Source organism: Rhopalosiphum maidis, chromosome 3, assembly GCF_003676215.2.
Source record: "Rhopalosiphum maidis isolate BTI-1 chromosome 3, ASM367621v3, whole genome shotgun sequence".
In the NCBI taxonomy this organism is placed as follows: Eukaryota; Metazoa; Arthropoda; class Insecta; order Hemiptera; family Aphididae; genus Rhopalosiphum; species Rhopalosiphum maidis.
This window is the reverse complement of record NC_040879.1, coordinates 10,895,154-10,921,018: the sequence shown is the minus strand read 5'-3', so window position 1 is coordinate 10,921,018 and position 25,865 is coordinate 10,895,154. Positions and strand designations below refer to the sequence as shown.

The 25,865-nt window shown below is 28.0% G+C and overlaps 1 protein-coding gene and 2 long non-coding RNA genes across 12 annotated transcripts; 1 reads left to right on the top strand and 2 right to left on the bottom strand.

Moving 5' to 3' along the window:
* Positions 1-5,177: 5,177 nt before the first annotated feature.
* On the top strand, positions 5,178-7,559 carry LOC113559921. The gene is made up of 2 exons (XM_026965703.1): positions 5,178-5,390; positions 6,687-7,559. The coding sequence occupies exons 1-2, from the start codon at positions 5,267-5,269 to the stop codon at positions 7,391-7,393; spliced, it is 831 nt and encodes a 276-aa protein (XP_026821504.1). The 5' UTR covers positions 5,178-5,266; the 3' UTR covers positions 7,394-7,559.
* Positions 7,560-14,112: 6,553 nt separating this feature from the next.
* Positions 14,113-20,079, bottom strand: LOC113559870. 5 transcript variants are annotated; one of them, XR_003406035.1, is made up of 8 exons: positions 19,989-20,079; positions 19,163-19,319; positions 18,338-18,494; positions 17,512-17,668; positions 16,615-16,842; positions 15,860-16,016; positions 15,034-15,190; positions 14,113-14,364 (listed from the first exon to the last, which is right to left on the bottom strand). It is a non-coding gene; the product is annotated as an uncharacterized LOC113559870 (long non-coding RNA). The 5 variants fall into 5 exon arrangements; XR_003406034.1 differs by having other exon boundaries at positions 16,686-16,842; XR_003406037.1 differs by having other exon boundaries at positions 16,686-16,842; positions 17,512-17,664.
* Positions 20,080-20,083: 4 nt separating this feature from the next.
* On the bottom strand, positions 20,084-25,861 carry LOC113559871. Of its 6 annotated transcripts, none has more exons than XR_003406043.1 (8): positions 25,771-25,861; positions 24,946-25,102; positions 24,048-24,275; positions 23,293-23,449; positions 22,467-22,623; positions 21,642-21,798; positions 20,816-20,972; positions 20,084-20,146 (listed from the first exon to the last, which is right to left on the bottom strand). It is a non-coding gene; the product is annotated as an uncharacterized LOC113559871 (long non-coding RNA). The 6 variants fall into 6 exon arrangements; XR_003406044.1 differs by having other exon boundaries at positions 22,396-22,623; positions 24,119-24,275; XR_003406042.1 differs by having other exon boundaries at positions 21,571-21,798; positions 24,119-24,275.
* Positions 25,862-25,865: the final 4 nt, after the last annotated feature.

Sequence of the window (25,865 nt, the reverse complement as noted above, 5' to 3'; positions counted from 1 at the left end):
CACTTATTTATTATACAGCAAATTGTTATCTAGTAACTTCTAATAAATAATTTTAATTAAAAAAATACGATAGACAGTTAAGACACACCATATCGTTATGTCCACATGTGTGTCTATCGTTGATAATTATACGTCTCCAAGACATATCATAAGCATTTAAAATATAAAACTACCTGCTTATAATTATTTTTCCAACAACCGTGTATTCGAGCAAATAAATATTCATTTTAAGGATTTAAATAAAGATTTTTCTTAAGATAAGTTTTTCTGTGAATACTACAGGTACAGGTTTTTGAAACCCTATTATATACGAACATATTATTATTATTAAATCTATATAATATAATGTAAAAAGAACAGATAGGCCCCAGGAAAGCCGGTCCTTGCGCACTATTATTATAACACATACATTCCAATTTATGTCAATAATAAATTGTTACAATCCCCTTAGCCGGACAGTCCATTCGTGTGTATAGAAGAACATTTTTCCTTTTGTTGATATTTTATTTTTCGAAATCCAAAACTACGACGCAGTTCTTTGGCTGTCAATGTAATTTATGATGGTTTTAAAATCCTTCGATTCAAAAGGAGTCGGTATAATTTTTTTTTTTCGACGTTCTTATAACGACGGTCATGTTCTTAGGTAGTTATAAATCTCAAGTCGTAGGGGGTCATAAATGTGTTTTCCTGAAACTCATATCCCAGTCGTTTTTAATTATAGTTATGTGGGTATTGAATGTTATAAACATAGGTATAAGATGACGTCTACTGCGTCGTATTTTTTGGTATTTTAGATTTCAGTTGGAAAATAATTGTTATTTTTCGACGCACCCTTCGGTCAGGTCAGATATATTGGGTAGACATTCTTTTCTCATCAAAGGGAACCGCCGATCTCTACTGCGCATTAAAACTCGGTGTATTATGTTTTTATGTGAAGAATAAATGTGCCCGCCGTACATGATACCTATATACAATATACATATGCCAGGTGTCTGACTTATTCACAGCAGTCTTGAAATGGGTTTCACTTGTTATTGGAATCCAGGAATCCTGTACACAATGATTATGGTATGGGGTGGTATCTGTCATAGTTGGCCTTGTGTGTTTGTTCGAAAGAAAAATAAATTTATACGCGTATAATGCAATTATACGGGGCTACAACATTCATAATATCATCTACGACGCAGTTTTTCGTTGGAATTTCGAATTCCAATATTTTATAAAGTTATACAGTAGACCCTCGATTATCCGTCCCCCGATTAACCGTCTTTCTCGGTTAACCGTCAGATTACACTTGCATGGCCTATTTACGCGTTGCAGTAAAATCTTATCGCTTTGTGTATGAGTAGGTTATAAATAATAATAAATATAATCCAAAACTTTCCGGCAATATCTACTAGATACGCGATAGGTACATATTATGAATGTACATATTATGGATGAGATAAAAACAGTTAATTGCGATAGTGATCGCATTTTGTTTTTGAAAAGTCAGTTAGTTATATATTACACGTGTGTTCGTTCGCTTGAATGTTCGCGTTTTTAGTCTCTTTGTATGCAAATATTTTAAGTATTTCATAATTACTAAAAAAAAAATAATAAATAATATGTATGTATGTTTAAAAAAAATTTGTTGCTCGCTTAACCGTCTTTTCGATTATTCGTCAAAGCAAAATTGGTCCCGAAACTGACGGTTAATCGAGGTTCTACTGTAATAATATAATGTTATAATATAAATCTATTTTTTTTTTAAGTAAAAAGCTATTCGACGTATTCACTCACCAATATTTCCTTATATTTATATTTTGTACATTTTGTAAATGTTCTTTTTAAGAATTATTTTTTTTTTTTTAGTTTTTGCATTTTGAAATTGAAATGGTGCATTTAAGCTGTTCATTTTAATGTACGTTTCTGATTGTACTTCTTTTAATTTTGTAATGACGAAATATATATTCGGGTGAGTTGAATTGAAACGAATTAAAATGTGCATGAAATGATTTACATGCATTAATTAAATACGTATCAACTAATGAGCAGGCCTACGCATCAGGCGGAAAAATAGCATCTTTTCCTTTGTATGTATCGACTAAATAATCTGCGAATTTAGTAACTCGATTATCATCAGGTTTCGATTCCATTAGGGTTAATGTAAAAAAGTTTGAAACATTCTCCGGCTCTTAGAATACTAATCTATAAAAATTAATCAACTATTTGCTTATTTTCGAATTTTTTGTTTTGTAGTCTATACTTAATTCATTTTGTTGTATATTTCTATACCAAGCTTGCATTATGTGGAATCGACATCTTTATATTTTAATGTTATAAATAAAATTAAATGCACGATGGATAGTTTTTTTCTAATAATGACTATTGGTTTAAATTCACAATGTAGGTACAGCCTTACATTTTTCACGGACATGTATTATGCATGAAATATATGTATCTGTAGTATTTCCGGCTAAATAACAAAAAACAAGCGGTATGTAATTGCCACTTATATGAACATGTATTGTAAACACCTGTTTAAAAAAACTTAGTACAGCATGAGGAAAGTTCCGTTTACATATATATTTATATTTATATTTTTATGTGCAAAGCGTTTTTAAATTTATATCACAGCAAACGATTATTTTTTTTTGTCTATCATTAATAATAAAAAATTTGTATTTGTATTTTTAACTATTTCCACACTTTCTAATACTTCATGTGATTTTGGTAGTACATGCATTGACATTCTTCTGGCGTTGTAAATATTTCTTTTAAGAGGACGTTATACTTGCATGTGTTGTCTTTGCCTTATACACGCATAACATAGTTAAAAACTGTTTTGCGCGGGACAACTTTACTCCCTCGATATTTATATCAAAATTACCAAAATTATAAATCTCATTGGGAAGAACCTTACCTGTGACGTAGCCTTTTAATTTTTTTGATAATGGTAACTAATAATTTTAAATAATTAAATGAAAAAAATCTAAAGTTCTCAAATCGATAACTTTAATTGCATTCATGTTATCAAAAAAATTAAAACGCTACGTCACAGGTAAAGTTCTTCCCAAAGGGATTTATAATTTTGATTGTTTTAATTAAAATATCGAGGGAGTAAAATTGTCCCGTGCAAAACAGGTTTTAGCTATGTTACGCGTGTATAAGACAGAGACAACGCATGCGGGTATAGCGTTCTCTTAACGTAGGTACCTAATAATTAATATATATTACTTACTTGCAGATCTCGAGGGTTGGGTACATTGCTTATTGCACTACAAAAAATTTGATTTGGCCAAGTACAGATATCCACAGTTGCTTTGCGTTCGGCGTGGTGGTATAACAAATTGTCGTTGTAGTAATTGATCTCTAACAGGTTCGTGGTTATATGATCATCATTTTTCTCCGTAATATCATTATTATTTATTCCAAACGCTTTTAAAAACACTTTACATTTGCGATTTATAGTTGTATACATCGTCATGTTATTTCGCCTGAAGCTAACGTACGAGTTACTTTAGAATATTTAAAATGTTCTAAAACTAACAGTGGTTGTTCACGTTGGATCTTAATTATGTATGCATCGTCATGGTTGAAGTTTTTAATTCAAAATATTTTTTATTGTTTAATATACATGAGTTATCTACTTAAAAATATCAGTTCAGTTAAAATTTTGATTTTTAATTATTATTATTTAATTTTAAAATTGTATTTTATGTTTATAAATGGTATACGACATTCGATTTAAAAAAAAATGTTTTTATAGTTTGAATATTAATAATAATAAAAAAATAATTTAGTTATATTCAATTATTAGTCAATTATTTGTTCATTTATTTACCAATTTGCTAGATCTCTTTCTATAAATAAAGACAGACAATTAATAAATCTACTCTGCACCATACTCACTTAACCAAATCTTGATGCGGCGCATTGATAAAAATGACTTTTTATATGTTACTGATGAGTGATAAGATTGATATGGTTATTGTAACTTGAATAAATTTGTAAAGGTTCGGATTTATTTCGGTCATCAATTCGTACGGAGCCGTATGGCACTGTATAAGACATCAAAAGCAACACCTAAAATGCAATACGTATAAAAACTATTGGTCAATTTATTTTATTTATCGCTGTATAGGGTAGAATAATGGAATGAGAAATCCAAAGAAAATGACAAGATCTAGCAGTGCACATGTATCGTATACATATTATACATATGGTCTCTGACAGGGGATGCAGCTGTCCGCCTTTCTGATGCCGTACTGCGTTACTTTTGTTGTAAAAATATATTGTCAATCGAATTAATATTTCGGCGTATCGTAGAATAAATATTGATAGGTATACCTTACCTGCTATTCTAAAAAGTTTAAAATATATTTGAAGGTGCTAATTTTAAAAGTGGAGGCACTAATACACACTAAGCGTCCCTCTAATTGGGTCAATGTGATCCATAGTACAAGTATAACGTGTAATGGACTATACTATTATGAAATCATATTACATTTTCGTTGGCAGCAATATTAGTATTTGGTAGCTTATTGATGATTGATAATCTAATACGTAAGTTGCCTCCGGTACACAACGGTCAATGAGTAGGCATAGGTTGAAATTCTAAACGACCGTGTCAACATAGTGCTTACCTACTTGGCAGGATACGTAAGTATACTAAAATAAATATAAATAAGTAACCACCATAGTAAATTTTGTAAATAAATTAATAATTTATAGACAATATTATGTTGACTAAGTGTTTAACCTACAATGTTTATACATTAACAAACATAACTATATAGGTACCTATACCGTTTCCGAAAATCATGTTAACAATATAACGATTTTAACGGATAATATGAATGTATCAAACTATCATTGTTGTGTTAGAGCAGGGAATGTTTTAACGTGTACGCATGCCTGTATTTGTAAGCAGTATTGTTAGAGGGGTGGGAAGATGGGTGGTTGGATGGGCTGGCTGATCGACGGGTGAGCAGGAAGGTAGGAGAGCAGTTTGCCCAATAGAATGCCGGTATTCACCCGGTGCTCCTGTAAGCTTGTGGCCTAATGGGTCTTCGATGCACAACCGGTGGTGGGAACCACCACCACCACACCGTCCACCACTCCGACACCGACACTGCTGGGGCATAAAAGGGGATGCTCAGGAGCGCCGATCACCATTTCTGTCTCACCTTTATTTTCCAGTTTAATTTTTAATTTTATTCCGGACTTTTTCTAAGTACATTTAACTGTTCACATTACTTAAGTTTCGCATCAAACCCACAACATGATGGCGTTTATAGAAACTTTATTGTTACTGCTATCAGTAACATTTCCCATACAAGCGATTTCCTATGCTCCTGATGTGTTGCCGCTGACAAAAACAGAAGCAAAGTTCCCGGATCAACAAGGTAAAAAATTATAATTTTTATCATTATAAAATATGTATAATATAATTTTTTGTGCATGCATTTATTATACATGTATAATATATATTTGTATTTATTGTTAAAACTTATTACTTTAATTTACCATTACCAATGTTACTATTTAATTTTTATATTTTTTTTCTATCGTGATTGTTATAAATACTGCATAAGTACTTTATACAATCTAATATTTCACAATTTAACTGTACTATTAATAAAAAATAATAATAATGGTAAATTGGTAAAAATAATGATATGATATGCAGAGGATATTGGCAATTATATAGATTTGGTGATATTTAATTCTAAGCTTATATTATAGTAAGTAGCAAAAAAAATATTATATATATGTTTAAAAAAACGTTGGAAAATAATTTATTCATTATTTTATAAACTTAAAAAAATGTTCAAATATCCAGATTTCCATTCAATATAAAATGTTAAAACATTATTTTAAATGAAAAAAATTTTTTTAAATATTTTCAAATTATATAAAAAATATTAAAATTTATTTTTAGAAATCATTTAAAAATATTTTTAATACTTTATTTAAATTTTAAAATGATGAAAAATAGATTTTTAAAATACTCATTGTGTTTCAATTTTTTATATCTATAAATAATTAGAAAATAATAGTTATAATATGAACAAATTCTTCGTTTCTTAATTAATTATATTATTTATATAAAAAATAATAAGTCTTTTTCTATGATGTGAATAAAATTATTAAAAAAAAATTAAAATTAAATAAGCTATACTAGTTCATGCCCGCTTGGTCGTAATGTTTTTGATTGTTAGAATTTTCCTGTTATAATGACATTTTGTATTAATTAACAATGTATCCAGTGTTATGCTGTTTTTTTTTTTTTAATACGACTTAAATCTTTTAAAAAAGTATATATATATATTATGCACAATAATTACAATAAATTTAAATAATATACCTTTTAAAATTATTCATATTTTTGCATTTTGTTTAGATTTAAAATTGAAACAGAAATTTAAATACTATTTTTTTTCAATTACAATTATTGTGATTTTACTTAAAAGTCATTAAAAATAATTTTAGGTGAAAACGTTTTATATAATATGTTGCTTGTGCGTCTTAGAGAAAAAACAAATATTAAGTTAACATCCTCTTAAATATGAAATGTGTAGATGTTTATTTATTTTTTATTAAGTGCTCGCAAATATCTATCGGTTTTATACATACCTATCCAATATTGTCGTATTTTTATATATCACTTCATAAAATAAATTATGTTTATTAATAAATAGATTTACAATTGGATGGAAGTTTACGGAAGAAAAGATGTTTTGGAAACTCAGAAACAACTACAGTAGCTCCATACAGTGACCCAGACTTCGGACATCCCCCCAAACCATGGGATCCGGTCGAACCGTTTGTTAAAACCAACAAGTACTTTGGTACGACACCTAGTCCTGATGGCCGAAGTATTCAGAAAAGGATGTCTACAAATAAATACTTGGGATTATTTAATTTCCAACGAGAACGCCGGAGTACATTAACTGAACAGCAACAATCAAAACTGCCGACAGTATTGGCTGAAAACCAGGATATGTTAAAGAAGGAAGATAACAATACTAAAACGACCAATGAAGACACAACATTTGGTCAAACTATGAAGAAATGGATGCCTATGGATATCATAGATAACAAATTTAAGAATACAAATTACGAGGAAGAAAAAGCCCTTAAAAAGATTAAGATTCAAGAACATGTAGGCAATATAATACGCCGGTGGAATGTTATGCGGGCTCTTGCAACAATTGAACATCGTAGATGGAATCAGTCAAATAAATATATTAAAGAAAATAAATATAATATATTCCCCGATACCAGTATGACACCAGTACCATCCCCATCTCCTATAAAGTATTTCGAGTTTGCTAACATTGATGAATTCCCTTATAAAGAGGCAGAATTGAAATGGCGGAGTTTAGAACCTAAGTATCGTCTGTAGGAAGCAGAAGTCGATACACGCCTATCCAGGACATCACTCCGAAATTTTGATGATCAAATTTTTTTAAATTTTTTTTTATTTCCTTTTAGCTAAGTAAAATTTGATTTTATCATTTTATAATTAATTTTAATTTTAATAATATTAGTATCATTATAATTTTATTCATTTTTAAGCACATCATTATATTTGACAATGTAACTTTAATTATAAAACATTATTAATATTCACCTTTTAGTTTTAGCTACTAAGATTTTATTGTCTAATAAACTATTTTTTTTTGCAATATCGATGAGTCATTCTTTATAAACAAAAATGTTTTTGTTCATGTATAATTACTTACCTATCACACTAATATTATTATTAATACTAGTCAAAATTTCAAAGTCTAAAAAATCATCATTCAGTAAGTACATTTAACATTATAATTTATATATATATATTATATATTTTATTTTAAGGTTTCATCGTTAATATATTAAATTAACAATAATTAGTACTTATAATGAAGTAAATTATACATACATAAATTGCCCTTTTGGTTCCGTGTAGCCCACCACAGTCATTATCATTTTTATGTGAAAAATATCATATTCGTTTTTCATTATCACTTCTTTATTACGATAGATAATAGATAATATGTATAACGAAGATATCAAAAATTATATCAAATAAAAAAAAAAAATACTTTGTACTTAGTAGTTAGTACTTATTATGCTTTATGTTAGATTTTTAAAATGTGTTGTATGATTTTTTAATTAATTTAATATAAGTTAAAGGTATTAGTATATTAGATTGAGAAGCTATAAATTGTTAATTAAAAAAGAAGCATTTAATACATAGTATATTAATTACTATAATAAACTATTATAATAATCAAATAACATTTTTACATTTATTTTTAAAACAAAATAAATTAACAATTTCAATGTATTTAAAAATAATTTATATATTTATGCAGTCACATATTATGTTATGTAACTAGGATTCACTACGTACAGCTAAGACTAAGCCTACATAAAAAATATAAGCTTACATACTTCCTAAAGTAATTAAAGATTTGTTCACACATTTTATTTTTATGTTTTAAAATTTTATGATGGGCTTCCTCCTACTATTTAAGGTTTTCTTCTCATTAAAATAAATAATTACTTATCAATCTATGTATACTAAAAAAAGTCTAGAACAGGTAAGTTATTTTAGTTACATAAATATATAACTTGAATAAAATAATTGGAACAACTCTAAAAGGGACAACAAATCACCTACATCCGATGACTGAAATTACAATTTAGTTTAAACAAGTACTGTGAAGAACTTAATCCTGTCTTATCAATTTTATGTGGGAAGGGAGCTTATGTGGGAGCTATGTGCTGTGAGCACTTTGTAGATACATCCAACACAACTTCTCATTTATAAATAATTATTAACTTAATAATTAATAACTATTAATATTATTATTATTATATTTTATATATAACACGGAAATATATTTCATTCCTGATTAACTTCAAAAGATATAAGATATACTATATTACTATGTGTAATCAAAACTAACAATTTACATTTGTTCATTTAATTTGAATAAAAACTTAATACTACAAATAGTAATTGAAATATGAAGAATAATTTTCAAATAAAAAAATAATAATGATAATAAACATTAAATTATTTATATATATAATTATTTATTTATATAATTGAATCTGTTGTGTATTTAAAAATAAATATTTAATACAAAAATCTATTATAGTTCAAAATAATTTAGAAGTTATCAGGTGTACTATGTGACTGGGAATAACGAAAAATATAAATTTGATTTGTTTACTTCATTTGAATTAAAAATTAATATAACTAACAGCAATTAAATTTTGAAAGAACAATTTCCTAAAAAAAAAATTGATGATAAACGTCAAATTATTTATAACATTGATTTATTTAAAAAAAAAAAATGTTTTCACATACTTATTTACTTTTGTTGTCTATTTAAAAATTTATATTTATTAAAGAAATATATTACAACCCTTCTAACTTAAAAGTTATCAGGTATCATAATCGTGTACAACCATACATTTAATACGTAAAAGTTTTCTTCTCATTGAAAAAAAAAAAATTACAAATCCATCTATGTATACTGAAACAATTGTAGGACATGTACCTAAGTTATTTTAATTACATAAATAGATGACTGGAATACACAATTGAGATATCTCTCAGAGATAGACAATTCACCTACATCTGACGATTGAAATTACAATTTATTTTAAACAAATACTGTGAGGAACTTAATCCTGTCTTATCAATTTGATTCGGCTATAGTCCTTGAGTCTTTTCAACATACAGCCAACCCAACTTCTCATTTATAATTAATAATTATATTTTTATTATTATAATTATTATATTTTAATTATAAAACAGAAATATATTTCATTCCGTATTAACTTAGAAAGTTATCAAGTGACTATGTAACTGTGTATAATAAAAAAAAAAAAACAATTTTCATTTGATCATTGCATATTTGCATTTGAATTAAAAGTTAATACTACTTACAGCAATTGAAATTAGAATGAAAAATTTCTAAAAAAAAAAATAAAATGTATAGTTTACACCAACTGATTTAAACAATGATTTATTTAACAAAAAAAAAATATTTGTATTCACTTAATTGAGTTTATTTTTTAGATTTTAAAATTAATATATAACAGAAATATTTTACATATTCTGTATCTGTATTAACTTCGAAAGTTATAAAGTGTACATAGTGACTATGTGTAAACAAAAATAAGAATTTTGAATTAATTAAAATTTAATACTACTAACAACAATAGAAATTTGAATGACAAATTTCCTAAAAAATAAAATACTTATATATAGTCAATTGATTCTGTTATCTATTTAAAAATTAAAATATAATGCAAAAGTATATTTAATTTGGTATAATCTTAGAAAGTTATCATGTGTACTCTATGACTACATGTAACAATAAATAACAATTTGCATTTTTTCATTGCATTTGAATTAAAATTTTCTTAAAAATAAATAAAATTGATGGTAAACATCAAGTTCTTTATAACAATTATTTATTTTACAAATATAAAATATTTATATATACTTAATTTATTCTGTTATTTATTTAAAATTGAAATATAATACAGAAATATGTTTCATTCCGATTCCGTTGAACATAGAAATATTATAATATTATGTATCTATTTGTTATACACTGATAATCGATTTATTAGCTGCAGGTCTATGGACTATGAGCACTGCATACAAGTGATGGGTGTAGCGTGTAGAAATAAATTATACCGTTTAATACTTCAACGTGCACGTTGTAACAATAATCTCGATTAGCGAAAAGATAAATTGTGATTTTTCCGTATAATATAATAGGTAATATATATAGCACCAAAACACTTTGCATAACTCCGTGTAAAAAAGCTAAGTTAAAAAAAAATCCGGTAGTGACATTACATTTATAGTAGGTAATGATTAAACCATTAAAAGACGTGATATAATATGGAAACTAAGTATAAAATAACATTTTTAATATTATACCCATGTTATATATTATTGTTTAATTATGATATATATTTATCGTATGTCAATTAATATAGTTGATAGTTGTAAATTAGCGAATGTAAAAAAAAAAAAATTATAGTTTTATTACGATGATAAAATTGTAACAATTTTTATTATTGAATAATAATTGAATCTAATTTAATACCATAATACATATAAGGCATTTTAACAATAAAAGTATCCCAATACACAAAGAAGAAATGTAGTTACTAACAATCTTTTTACGTGGCGAATTTCAGCCGGGTCGAACGATCGGGTACCTATATATAGTAAATAGTAATAACTATACTATGGTTAAATATTTTCTTTAAGCGCAGATTGTACAGATTTTTTTTGTGTGTCATCACTCTGTCGGTTAAACGTTCACATGGGGTGTATTATTATTATTATTAGTTGTTATTATCGTCGTATTCGTCAGTGTTATTTACGAAAATTTCTGGGCACCGGTTCTGCATTGTCCCTAAGCTGGCGTGTATGTGTTCGTGCACGCAGCGTGTTGTTATTGAGTTTATACGTTTTATTATATTTGTGTCAAATATACACGCTAGCCGATGCACCTGCAGCGTAGATCTCATAAGTACCCACCCTAAAAACCGGTACGAGTATTCTATTCAACAAAGACTATCAAGGGAAAAACTGGTCGCAGCTGCCGCTGCCGCCAAACGTCTCGTGTAAACCCAAGGACAAATTCCGACACACCGAATCCATATATTTTTGTTCGTACATTTTCGACCCTCTCATACGTACACATTATTTATATACTAAATGTATAGAAACACGAACAAAACAACCAGGCCCATCCCATGTTGCAGCTCAACGAGATGGTTTAATAATAATATGATTTCATATATTGTACATTTATTAAAACGTAGAAGCGTAAACAGAAAAAACAAGAAACAAAATAAAGATATTATATTAATTATAAATTACTATAGGTAATCACTTGATAATATGGTGATGGTGTGATATTAAAATGTGTCGGTGTCATCGTTTGATCGAAACAGCTACTAATTTATAAATACAGCACCATTGGCATGGATGTATTTATTACATTAAAAAAGTAAATAATATCGTTGATAATATCTTACCAAACCTAACCATTAAGAGGACGCCATACCCGCATATGTCTCTAACTTACTAACATACATCATAACAAATTTTCGTTCAGCAGAATACATTTTGTGATGTTAACTTTAATATTGGAGTAAATTTACCTATCATCAAATTTAATGGTAAGAATATTATCTAGACAATGACATATGATTTTATTGATATTATCATTTTAAAGTGAGTAATGAACATTTGAAAGTTGTAATATTTTACATAGCTATAACTCACTTTAAAATAATAATATCAATAAAAGCATATGTCATATTCTTATCTTTAATTTTAATAGTAGGTAAATTTACTCTAATATTAAAGCTAACATCATAAAATGTGTTTTGCTGAACAAACATTTTTATGATGTACGTTAGTAAGACAGATACAACAGTACAACACATACGGGTTAGGTTAGGCATCCTCTAAAAAATATTTACTGTGACATTAAATAATTAATTGTTAAAAATATACCTGTATAGTTTGGAGTTGGGTGAATAATGGAATGTTATGCCGATAGCATTGCCAATTCCCATACAGATGAAGGGACCTTTGTAATGATGAATACACATTATATATACTTGACAAAATGAAATTCGGAAGTCAATTATAACACATCTTTACCGAACTCGTTTACAAACGCGTGTAGGCAAAATACTGTAGATGGTTTAATTTTAAGCATAATGAAAAAAATACAAGAACAGCAATCGATATTTAAGAGGTGTGAGCAGAACGTTTTTCAACAAATTATATGGTCTTTTATACAAGATACTTAATTACTAAGAATGCGCATTGATTAAAATAAAATATGGCTATTATACGTAGTTATAAAATTATCGATCGTCGCTAACGCGTTTTAAAGATAAAATACAATGTTTGTAATTGTCAGTTAATCATTTGAAATTTTATTTCAATTACAAATATTTCGTTTTAGAATTTTTAATTTTTTAAATTTTTTTCTTGTATAAAAATACTAAAACAAAATGAATAATAATCAAATATCTATAATTATGATAAAAATAACAAAATTACACGTCATATTAATATATTATAATATATTATTATTAGTAAAATTTTCCTTTTTTTTTCTGGATGATTTCAAACCAAGGCCATAACTAGGGGGAGGGTCCAAGGGCACGGGCTTCCGAAATGTTTAAAAGTAGTAATATTTTAGTGGTGAATATAGTTTAGAGACTATAAATTTTCAACATTTATGTTTAAAAAAAAAGTTGGCACCTACATTTTGTTTCAGTTACGGCCTTGTTTCGGACGAATATTAAACGAGTTATATGTATTTAAAGTAGTGACTAGCTAATATATAACTAATAAACTACCGAAATTTGATTTTGAAAAATCAAAATATTCCGAACAAAATACTGCTTTAAAATTAAAAAAAAAATAAGTAGGCAAGAACTAGGTACCCCTTTGATATACAGTAGGTGTCCAGTGAATCACTGTAATGGATGTTTTAATTTGAATTAAATGTTGTAATATTTTTTATAGTGTATACAGTAAAATATTGTGAGGGGAGTCTCCGAGTCGGTAGCATAAATAATAAATAGTAAGTACATTTCATGATTTGTTAATTTACTAATAAGTAATTTATTTTAATATTAGTATTACATGGGTTGATTTAATTTAAGTCGAAAATATTTTTCTATTAAATTGTATTTAATACATTCCTCAACTTATTCTTATTTTAAATTTTTAGTCTTCTTCTAAACATGTATATTATTTAAAATAGTAGTAAATAAATGTTTATAATATATACTATTAAATAACTATCTCAAGAACTCACCACCTCCAAAACACGCAATAACTTATAAAAAGTGCACAGACAACGATTAATGATGTACTTACCTATATAATCTAATTAGTAACAAAGAATTGCAAATAAATAAGTACAAATACAAAAAATGTTATATATGATTAATGACAAATGATAATCATTAATCACAGATCGTCTATCAGTCATCAGATATAAATACTTACAATATAGGTTTGTAAACAGAATTGTAATGTATAAATATTAAATAAGATGTATTAAATTTGTAATTTAATGAAAAAAAAAATAAGCAAAATAAATCTAAATACCGAAGACCAATTGCAATAATTCATAATAGTCCCATGACCTTACAGTCAATAGTCAATACATCTAACATTGGAATAAGTCATGAATGATTGTTAGAGCGTTGTTGTCATATATCGGCAATGTAGAACACTAGTTGCTATCCAAATGTTGTAAATGCAAGTCCCGTGATCGGCATACTATGATTGATCTGTGTAACTGCTACCTAGAAAAATATGTACAGTTAAACAAGTGTTATGGATAGAGATTATACTGTCGTTATTAGCTATTGATCGTGGAGAATGATATAATGTATATGACGAACAATTGTTTCGAAGACAACACTTAATAATTCAGAGTTGGCAATAAGCAAACCTCAATAAATAGGCAAATTACATTCTAAACATCATCAAATTTATGAAATTATACAACTGAAGGCTATGAAACTTATATAAAAAATAATACTAAACGATTACAAACAATATTGAATGTTTGTGAACTAAGAATAACTGATTCCGGCATATAATAACAAGTATAACTTTATAGTTTGATCAATGAGAGTAGTAAATGATGGTATTCATACGTACAATTATTTTAAAACACTGCTATTAGTTATGAAATGACAAACCATTATAACAAAATATTACAGAAAATTATATCCATAAATTAGGTTTGAGCCATTTTACATTATACATTCCATGTAAACCTCAATTTTAATACGGTAACCGCGATGCTTTAAGCTTCAACAGTAAACGTTTAAAGAAATAAATAGTAGATTTAACAGATACAAATAGCTAAGATCAATTGGTATGAAGGTAAATTACATGAAAATGGTGTCATTTGAACATTCATTTACAATTGTAAAATGTAATTCATAATAGTCCCCTGAACTTACAGTCAATAGTCAATACATCTAACATTGGAATAGTTCATGCATGATTGTTAGTGCGTTGTCGTCATATATCGTCAATCTAGAACACTAGTTCCTATCCAAGTGTTGTAAATGCAAGTCCCGTGCTCGGCATACTATGATTGAACTGTGTAACTGCTACCTAGAAAAATATGTTCAGTTAAACAAGTGTTATGGATAGAGATTATATTGTCGTTATTAGCTATTGATCGTGGAGAATGATATAATGTATATGACGGACAATTGTTTCGAAGACAACACTTAATAATTCAGAGTTGGCAATAAGCAAACCTCAATAAATAGGCAAATTACATTCTAAACATCATCAAATTTATGAAATTATACAACCGAAGACTATGAAACTTATATATAAAATTATAGTAAACGATTACAAACAATATTGAATATTTGTGAACTAAGAATAACTGATTCCGGCATATAATAACATGTATAACTTTATAGTTTGATCAATGAGAGTAGTAAATGATGGTATTCATACGTACAATTATTTTAAAACACTACTATTAGTTATGAAATGACAAACCATCATAACAAAATATTACAGAAAATTATATCCATTAATTAGTTTTGAGACATTTTACATTATACTTTCCATGTAAACCTCAATTTTAATACGGTAACCGCGATGCTTTAAGCTTCAACAGTAAACGTTTAAAGAAATTAATAGTAGATTTAACGGATACAAATAGCTAAGATCAATTGGTATGAAGGTAAATTACATGAAACTGGTGTCATTTGAACATTCATTTACAATTGTAAAATGTAATTCATAATAGTCCCCTGAACTTACAGTCAATAGTCAATACATCTAACATTGGAATAGTTCATGAATGATTGTTAGTGCGTTGTCGTCATATATCGTCAATGTAGAACACTAGTTGCTATCCAAGTGTTGAAAATGCAAGTCCCGTGCTCGGCATACTATGATTGATCTGTGTAACTGCTACCTAGAAAAATACGTTTAGTTAAACAAGTGTTATGGATAGAGATTATATTGTCGTTATTAGCTATTGATCGTGGAGAATGATATAATGTATATGACGGACAATTGTTTCGAAGACAACACTTAATAATTCAGAGTTGGCAATAAGCAAACCTCAATAAATAGGCAAATTACATTCTAAACATCATCAAATTTATGAAATTATACAACTGAAGGCTATGAAACTTATATAAAAAATAATACTAAACGATTACAAACAATATTGAATATTTGTAAACTAAGAATAAGTGATTCCGGCATATAATAACAAGTATAACTTTATAGTTTGATCAATGAGAGTAGTAAATGATGGTATTCATACGTACAATTATTTTAAAACACTGCTATTAGTTATGAAATGACAAACCATTATAACAAAATATTACAAAAAATTATATCCATAAATTAGGTTTGAGACATTTTACATTATACATTCCATGTAAACCTCAATTTTAATACGGTAACCGCGATGCTTTAAGCTTCAACGGTAAACGTTTAATGAAATTAATAGTATATTTAACGGATACAAATAGCTAAGATCAATTGGTATGAAGGTAAATTACATGAAAATGGTGTCATTTGAACATTCATTTACAATTGTAAAATGTAATTCATAATAGTCCCCTGAACTTACAGTCAATAGTCAATACATCTAACATTGGAATAGTTCATGAATGATTGTTAGTGCGTTGTCGTCATATATCGTCAATGTAGAACACTAGTTCCTATCCAAGTGTTGTAAATGCAAGTCCCTTGCTCGGCATACTATGATTGATCTGTGTAACTGCTACCTAGAAAAATATGTTCAGTTAAACAAGTGTTATGGATAGAGATTATATTGTCGTTATTAGCTATTGATCGTGGAGAATGATATAATGTATATGACGGACAATTGTTTCGAAGAAAACACTTAATAACTCAGAGTTGGCAATAAGCAAACCTCAATAAATAGGCAAATTACATTCTAAACATCATCAAATTTATGAAATTATACAACTGAAGGCTATGAAACTTATATAAAAAATAATACTAAACGATTACAAACAATATTGAATATTTGTAAACTAAGAATAAGTGATTCCGGCATATAATAACAAGTATAACTTTATAGTTTGATCAATGAGAGTAGTAAATGATGGTATTCATACGTACAATTATTTTAAAACACTGCTATTAGTTATGAAATGACAAACCATTATAACAAAATATTACAAAAAATTATATCCATAAATTAGGTTTGAGACATTTTACATTATACATTCCATGTAAACCTCAATTTTAATACGGTAACCGCGATGCTTTAAGCTTCAACGGTAAACGTTTAAAGAAATTAATAGTAGATTTAACGGATACAAATAGCTAAGATCAATTGGTATGAAGGTAAATTACATGAAAATGGTGTCATTTGAACATTCATTTACAATTGTAAAATGTAATTCATAATAGTCCCCTGAACTTACAGTCAATAGTCAATACATCTATCATTGGAATAGTTCATGAATGATTGTTAGTGCGTAGTCGTCATATATCGTCAATGTAGAACACTAGTTCCTATCCAAGTGTTGTAAATGCAAGTCCCGTGCTCGGCATACTATGATTGATCTGTGTAACTGCTACCTAGAAAAATATGTTCAGTTAAACAAGTGTTATGGATAGAGATTATATTGTCGTTATTAGCTATTGATCGTGGAGAATGATATAATGTATATGACGGACAATTGTTTCGAAGACAACACTTAATAATTCAGAGTTGGCAATAAGCAAACCTCAATAAATAGGCAAATTACATTCTAAACATCATCAAATTTATGAAATTATACAACTGAAGGCTATGAAACTTATATAAAAAATAATACTAAACGATTACAAACAATATTGAATATTTGTAAACTAAGAATAAGTGATTCCGGCATATAATAACAAGTATAACTTTATAGTTTGATCAATGAGAGTAGTAAATGATGGTATTCATACGTACAATTATTTTAAAACACTGCTATTAGTTATGAAATGACAAACCATCATAACAAAATATTACAGAAAATTATATCCATTAATTAGTTTTGAGACATTTTACATTATACATTCCATGTAAACCTCAATTTTAATACGGTAACCGCGATGCTTTAAGCTTCAACAGTAAACGTTTAAAGAAATTAATAGTAGATTTAACGGATACAAATAGCTAAGATCAATTGGTATGAAGGTAAATTACATGAAAATGGTGTCATTTGAACATTCATTTACAATTGTAAAATGTAATTCATAATAGTCCCCTGAACTTACAGTCAATAGTCAATACATCTAACATTGGAATAGTTCATGAATGATTGTTAGTGCGTAGTCGTCATATATCGTCAATGTAGAACACTAGTTGCTTCCCAAGTGTTGTAAATGCAAGTCCCGTGCTCGGCATACTATGATTGATCTGTGTAACTGCTACCTAGAAAAATATGTTCAGTTAAACAAGTGTTATGGATAGAGATTATATTGTCGTTATTAGCTATTGATCGTGGAGAATGATATAATGTATATGACGGACAATTGTTTCGAAGACAACACTTAATAATTCAGAGTTGGCAATAAGCAAACCTCAATAAATAGGCAAATTACATTCTAAACATCATCAAATTTATGAAATTATACAACCGAAGACTATGAAACTTATATATAAAATTATAGTAAACGATTACAAACAATATTGAATATTTGTGAACTAAGAATAACTGATTCCGGCATATAATAACATGTATAACTTTATAGTTTGATCAATGAGAGTAGTAAATGATGGTATTCATACGTACAATTATTTTAAAACACTGCTTTTAGTTATGAAATGACAAACCATCATAACAAAATATTACAGAAAATTATATCCATAATTAGGTTTGAGACATTTTACATTATACATTCCATGTAAACCTCAATTTTAATACGGTAACCGCGATGCTTTAAGCTTCAACGGTAAACGTTTAATGAAATTAATAGTATATTTAACGGATACAAATAGCTAAGATCAATTGGTATGAAGGTAAATTACATGAAAATGGTGTCATTTGAACATTCATTTACAATTGTAAAATGTAATTCATAATAGTCCCCTGAACTTACAGTCAATAGTCAATACATCTAACATTGGAATAGTTCATGAATGATTGTTAGTGCGTTGTCGTCATATATCGTCAATGTAGAACACTAGTTCCTATCCAAGTGTTGTAAATGCAAGTCCCGTGCTCGGCATACTATGATTGATCTGTGTAACTGCTACCTAGAAAAATATGTACAGTTAAACAAGTGTTATGGATAGAGATTATACAGTCGTTATTAGCTATTGATCGTGGAGAATGATATAATGTATATGACGGACAATTGTTTCGAAGACAACACTTAATAATTCAGAGTTGGCAATAAGCAAACCTCAATAAATAGGCAAATTACATTCTAAACATCATCAAATTTATGAAATTATACAACCGAAGGCTATGAAACTTATATAAAAAATAATACTAAACGATTACAAACAATATTGAATATTTGTGAACTAAGAATAACTGATTCCGGCATATAATAACATGTATAACTTTATAGTTTGATCAATGAGAGTAGTAAATGATGGTATTCATACGTACAATTATTTTAAAACACTGCTTTTAGTTATGAAATGACAAACCATCATAACAAAATATTACAGAAAATTATATCCATTAATTAGTTTTGAGACATTTTACATTATACATTCCATGTAAACCTCAATTTTAATACGGTAACCGCGATGCTTTAAGCTTCAACAGTAAACGTTTAAAGAAATTAATAGTAGATTTAACGGATACAAATAGCTAAGATCAATTGGTATGAAGGTAAATTACATGAAAATGGTGTCATTTGAACATTCATTTACAATTGTAAAATGTAATTCATAATAGTCCCCTGAACTTACAGTCAATAGTCAATACATCTAACATTGGAATAGTTCATGAATGATTGTTAGTGCGTTGTCGTCATATATCGTCAATGTAGAACACTAGTTGCCTATCCAAGTGTTGTAAATGCAAGTCCCGTGCTCGGCATACTATGATTGATCTGTGTAACTGCTACCTAGAAAAATATGTTCAGTTAAACAAGTGTTATGGATAGAGATTATATTGTCGTTATTAGCTATTGATCGTGGAGAATGATATAATGTATATGACGGACAATTGTTTCGAAGACAACACTTAATAATTCAGAGTTGGCAATAAGCAAACCTCAATAAATAGGCAAATTACATTCTAAACATCATCAAATTTATGAAATTATACAACTGAAGGCTATGAAACTTATATAAAAAATAATACTAAACGATTACAAACAATATTGAATATTTGTGAACTAAGAATAACTGATTCCGGCATATAATAACAAGTATAACTTTATAGTTTGATCAATGAGAGTAGTAAATGATGGTATTCATACGTACAATTATTTTAAAACACTGCTATTAGTTATGAAATGACAAACCATCATAACAAAATATTACAGAAAATTATATCCATTAATTAGTTTTGAGACATTTTACATTATACATTCCATGTAAACCTCAATTTTAATACGGTAACCGCGATGCTTTAAGCTTCAACAGTAAACGTTTAAAGAAATTAATAGTAGATTTAACGGATACAAATAGCTAAGATCAATTGGTATGAAGGTAAATTACATGAAAATGGTGTCATTTGAACATTCATTTACAATTGTAAAATGTAATTCATAATAGTCCCCTGAACTTACAGTCAATAGTCAATACATCTAACATTGGAATAGTTCATGAATGATTGTTAGTGCGTTGTCGTCATATATCGTCAATGTAGAACACTAGTTGCTATCCAAGTGTTGTAAATGCAAGTCCCGTGCTCGGCATACTATGATTGATCTGTGTAACTGCTACCTAGAAAAATATGTTCAGTTAAACAAGTGTTATGGATAGAGATTATATTGTCGTTATTAGCTATTGATCGTGGAGAATGATATAATGTATATGACGGACAATTGTTTCGAAGACAACACTTAATAATTCAGAGTTGGCAATAAGCAAACCTCAATAAATAGGCAAATTACATTCTAAACATCATCAAATTTATGAAATTATACAACTGAAGGCTATGAAACTTATATAAAAAATAATACTAAACGATTACAAACAATATTGAATATTTGTGAACTAAGAATAACTGATTCCGGCATATAATAACAAGTATAACTTTATAGTTTGATCAATGAGAGTAGTAAATGATGGTATTCATACGTACAATTATTTTAAAACACTGCTATTAGTTATGAAATGACAAACCATCATAACAAAATATTACAGAAAATTATATCCATTAATTAGGTTTGAGACATTTTACATTATACATTCCATGTAAACCTCAATTTTAATACGGTAACCGCGATGCTTTAAGCTTCAACAGTAAACGTTTAATGAAATTAATAGTAGATTTAACGGATACAAATAGCTAAGATCAATTGGTATGAAGGTAAATTACATGAAAATGGTGTCATTTGAACATTCATTTACAATTGTAAAATGTAATTCATAATAGTCCCCTGAACTTACAGTCAATAGTCAATACATCTAACATTGGAATAGTTCATGAATGATTGTTAGTGCGTTGTCGTCATATATCGTCAATGTAGAACACTAGTTGCTATCCAAGTGTTGTAAATGCAAGTCCCGTGCTCGGCATACTATGATTGATCTGTGTAACTGCTACCTAGAAAAATATGTTCAGTTAAACAAGTGTTATGGATAGAGATTATATTGTCGTTATTAGCTATTGATCGTGGAGAATGATATAATGTATATGACGGACAATTGTTTCGAAGACAACACTTAATAATTCAGAGTTGGCAATAAGCAAACCTCAATAAATAGGCAAATTACATTCTAAACATCATCAAATTTATGAAATTATACAACTGAAGACTATGAAACTTATATAAAAATAATACTAAACGATTACAAACAATATTGAATATTTGTGAACTAAGAATAACTGATTCCGGCATATAATAACAAGTATAACTTTATAGTTTGATCAATGAGAGTAGTAAATGATGGTATTCATACGTACAATTATTTTAAAACACTGCTTTTAGTTATGAAATGACAAACCATCATAACAAAATATTACAGAAAATTATATCCATTAATTAGTTTTGAGACATTTTACATTATACATTCCATGTAAACCTCAATTTTAATACGGTAACCGCGATGCTTTAAGCTTCAACAGTAAACGTTTAAAGAAATTAATAGTAGATTTAACGGATACAAATAGCTAAGATCAATTGGTATGAAGGTAAATTACATGAAAATGGTGTCATTTGAACATTCATTTACAATTGTAAAATGTAATTCATAATAGTCCCCTGAACTTACAGTCAATAGTCAATACATCTAACATTGGAATAGTTCATGAATGATTGTTAGTGCGTTGTCGTCATATATCGTCAATGTAGAACACTAGTTCCTATCCAAGTGTTGTAAATGCAAGTCCCGTGCTCGGCATACTATGATTGATCTGTGTAACTGCTACCTAGAAAAATATGTTCAGTTAAACAAGTGTTATGGATAGAGATTATATTGTCGTTATTAGCTATTGATCGTGGAGAATGATATAATGTATATGACGGACAATTGTTTCGAAGACAACACTTAATAATTCAGAGTTGGCAATAAGCAAACCTCAATAAATAGGCAAATTACATTCTAAACATCATCAAATTTATGAAATTATACAACTGAAGGCTATGAAACTTATATAAAAAATAATACTAAACGATTACAAACAATATTGAATATTTGTGAACTAAGAATAACTGATTCCGGCATATAATAACAAGTATAACTTTATAGTTTGATCAATGAGAGTAGTAAATGATGGTATTCATACGTACAATTATTTTAAAACACTGCTATTAGTTATGAAATGACAAACCATCATAACAAAATATTACAGAAAATTATATCCATTAATTAGGTTTGAGACATTTTACATTATACATTCCATGTAAACCTCAATTTTAATACGGTAACCGCGATGCTTTAAGCTTCAACAGTAAACGTTTAAAGAAATTAATAGTAGATTTAACGGATACAAATAGCTAAGATCAATTGGTATGAAGGTAAATTACATGAAAATGGTGTCATTTGAACATTCATTTACAATTGTAAAATGTAATTCATAATAGTCCCCTGAACTTACAGTCAATAGTCAATACATCTAACATTGGAATAGTTCATGAATGATTGTTAGTGCGTTGTCGTCATATATCGTCAATGTAGAACACTAGTTGCTATCCAAGTGTTGTAAATGCAAGTCCCGTGCTCGGCATACTATGATTGATCTGTGTAACTGCTACCTAGAAAAATATGTTCAGTTAAACAAGTGTTATGGATAGAGATTATATTGTCGTTATTAGCTATTGATCGTGGAGAATGATATAATGTATATGACGGACAATTGTTTCGAAGACAACACTTAATAATTCAGAGTTGGCAATAAGCAAACCTCAATAAATAGGCAAATTACATTCTAAACATCATCAAATTTATGAAATTATACAACTGAAGGCTATGAAACTTATATAAAAAATAATACTAAACGATTACAAACAATATTGAATATTTGTGAACTAAGAATAACTGATTCCGGCATATAATAACAAGTATAACTTTATAGTTTGATCAATGAGAGTAGTAAATGATGGTATTCATACGTACAATTATTTTAAAACACTGCTATTAGTTATGAAATGACAAACCATCATAACAAAATATTACAGAAAATTATATCCATTAATTAGTTTTGAGACATTTTACATTATACATTCCATGTAAACCTCAATTTTAATACGGTAACCGCGATGCTTTAAGCTTCAACAGTAAACGTTTAAAGAAATTAATAGTAGATTTAACGGATACAAATAGCTAAGATCAATTGGTATGAAGGTAAATTACATGAAAATGGTGTCATTTGAACATTCATTTACAATTGTAAAATGTAATTCATAATAGTCCCCTGAACTTACAGTCAATAGTCAATACATCTAACATTGGAATAGTTCATGAATGATTGTTAGTGCGTTGTCGTCATATATCGTCAATGTAGAACACTAGTTGCTATCCAAGTGTTGTAAATGCAAGTCCCGTGCTCGGCATACTATAATTGATCTGTGTAACTGCTACCTAGAACAAAATGTTCAGTTAAACAAGTGTTATGGATCGAGATTATATTGTCTTTATTAGCTATTGATCGTGGAGAATGATATAATGTATATGACGGACAATTGTTTCGAAGACAACACTTAATAATTCAGAGTTGGCAATAAGCAAACCTCAATAAATAGGCAAATTACATTCTAAACATCATCAAATTTATGAAATTATACAACTGAAGGCTATGAAACTTATATAAAAAATAATACTAAACGATTACAAACAATATTGAATATTTGTAAACTAAGAATAACTGATTCCGGCATATAATAACATGTATAACTTTATAGTTTGATCAATGAGAGTAGTAAATGATGGTATTCATACGTACAATTATTTTAAAACACTGCTTTTAGTTATGAAATGACAAACCATCATAACAAAATATTACAGAAAATTATATCCATTAATTAGGTTTGAGACATTTTACATTATACATTCCATGTAAACCTCAATTTTAATACGGTAACCGCGATGCTTTAAGCTTCAACAGGTAAACGTTTAATGAAATTAATAGTAGATTTAACGGATACAAATAGCTAAGATCAATTGGTATGAAGGTAAATTACATGAAAATGGTGTCATTTGAACATTCATTTACAATTGTAAAATGTAATTCATAATAGTCCCCTGAACTTACAGTCAATAGTCAATACATCTAACATTGGAATAGTTCATGAATGATTGTTAGTGCGTTGTCGTCATATATCGTCAATGTAGAACACTAGTTGCTATCCAAGTGTTGTAAATGCAAGTCCCGTGCTCGGCATACTATGATTGATCTGTGTAACTGCTACCTAGAAAAATATGTTCAGTTAAACAAGTGTTATGGATAGAGATTATATTGTCGTTATTAGCTATTGATCGTGGAGAATGATATAATGTATATGACGGACAATTGTTTCGAAGACAACACTTAATAATTCAGAGTTGGCAATAAGCAAACCTCAATAAATAGGCAAATTACATTCTAAACATCATCAAATTTATGAAATTATACAACTGAAGGCTATGAAACTTATATAAAAATAATACTAAACGATTACAAACAATATTGAATATTTGTAAACTAAGAATAAGTGATTCCGGCATATAATAACAAGTATAACTTTATAGTTTGATCAATGAGAGTAGTAAATGATGGTATTCATACGTACAATTATTTTAAAACACTGCTTTTAGTTATGAAATGACAAACCATCATAACAAAATATTACAGAAAATTATATCCATTAATTAGTTTTGAGACATTTTACATTATACATTCCATGTAAACCTCAATTTTAATACGGTAACCGCGATGCTTTAAGCTTCAACAGTAAACGTTTAAAGAAATTAATAGTAGATTTAACGGATACAAATAGCTAAGATCAATTGGTATGAAGGTAAATTACATGAAAATGGTGTCATTTGAACATTCATTTACAATTGTAAAATGTAATTCATAATAGTCCCCTGAACTTACAGTCAATAGTCAATACATCTAACATTGGAATAGTTCATGAATGATTGTTAGTGCGTTGTCGTCATATATCGTCAATGTAGAACACTAGTTGCCTA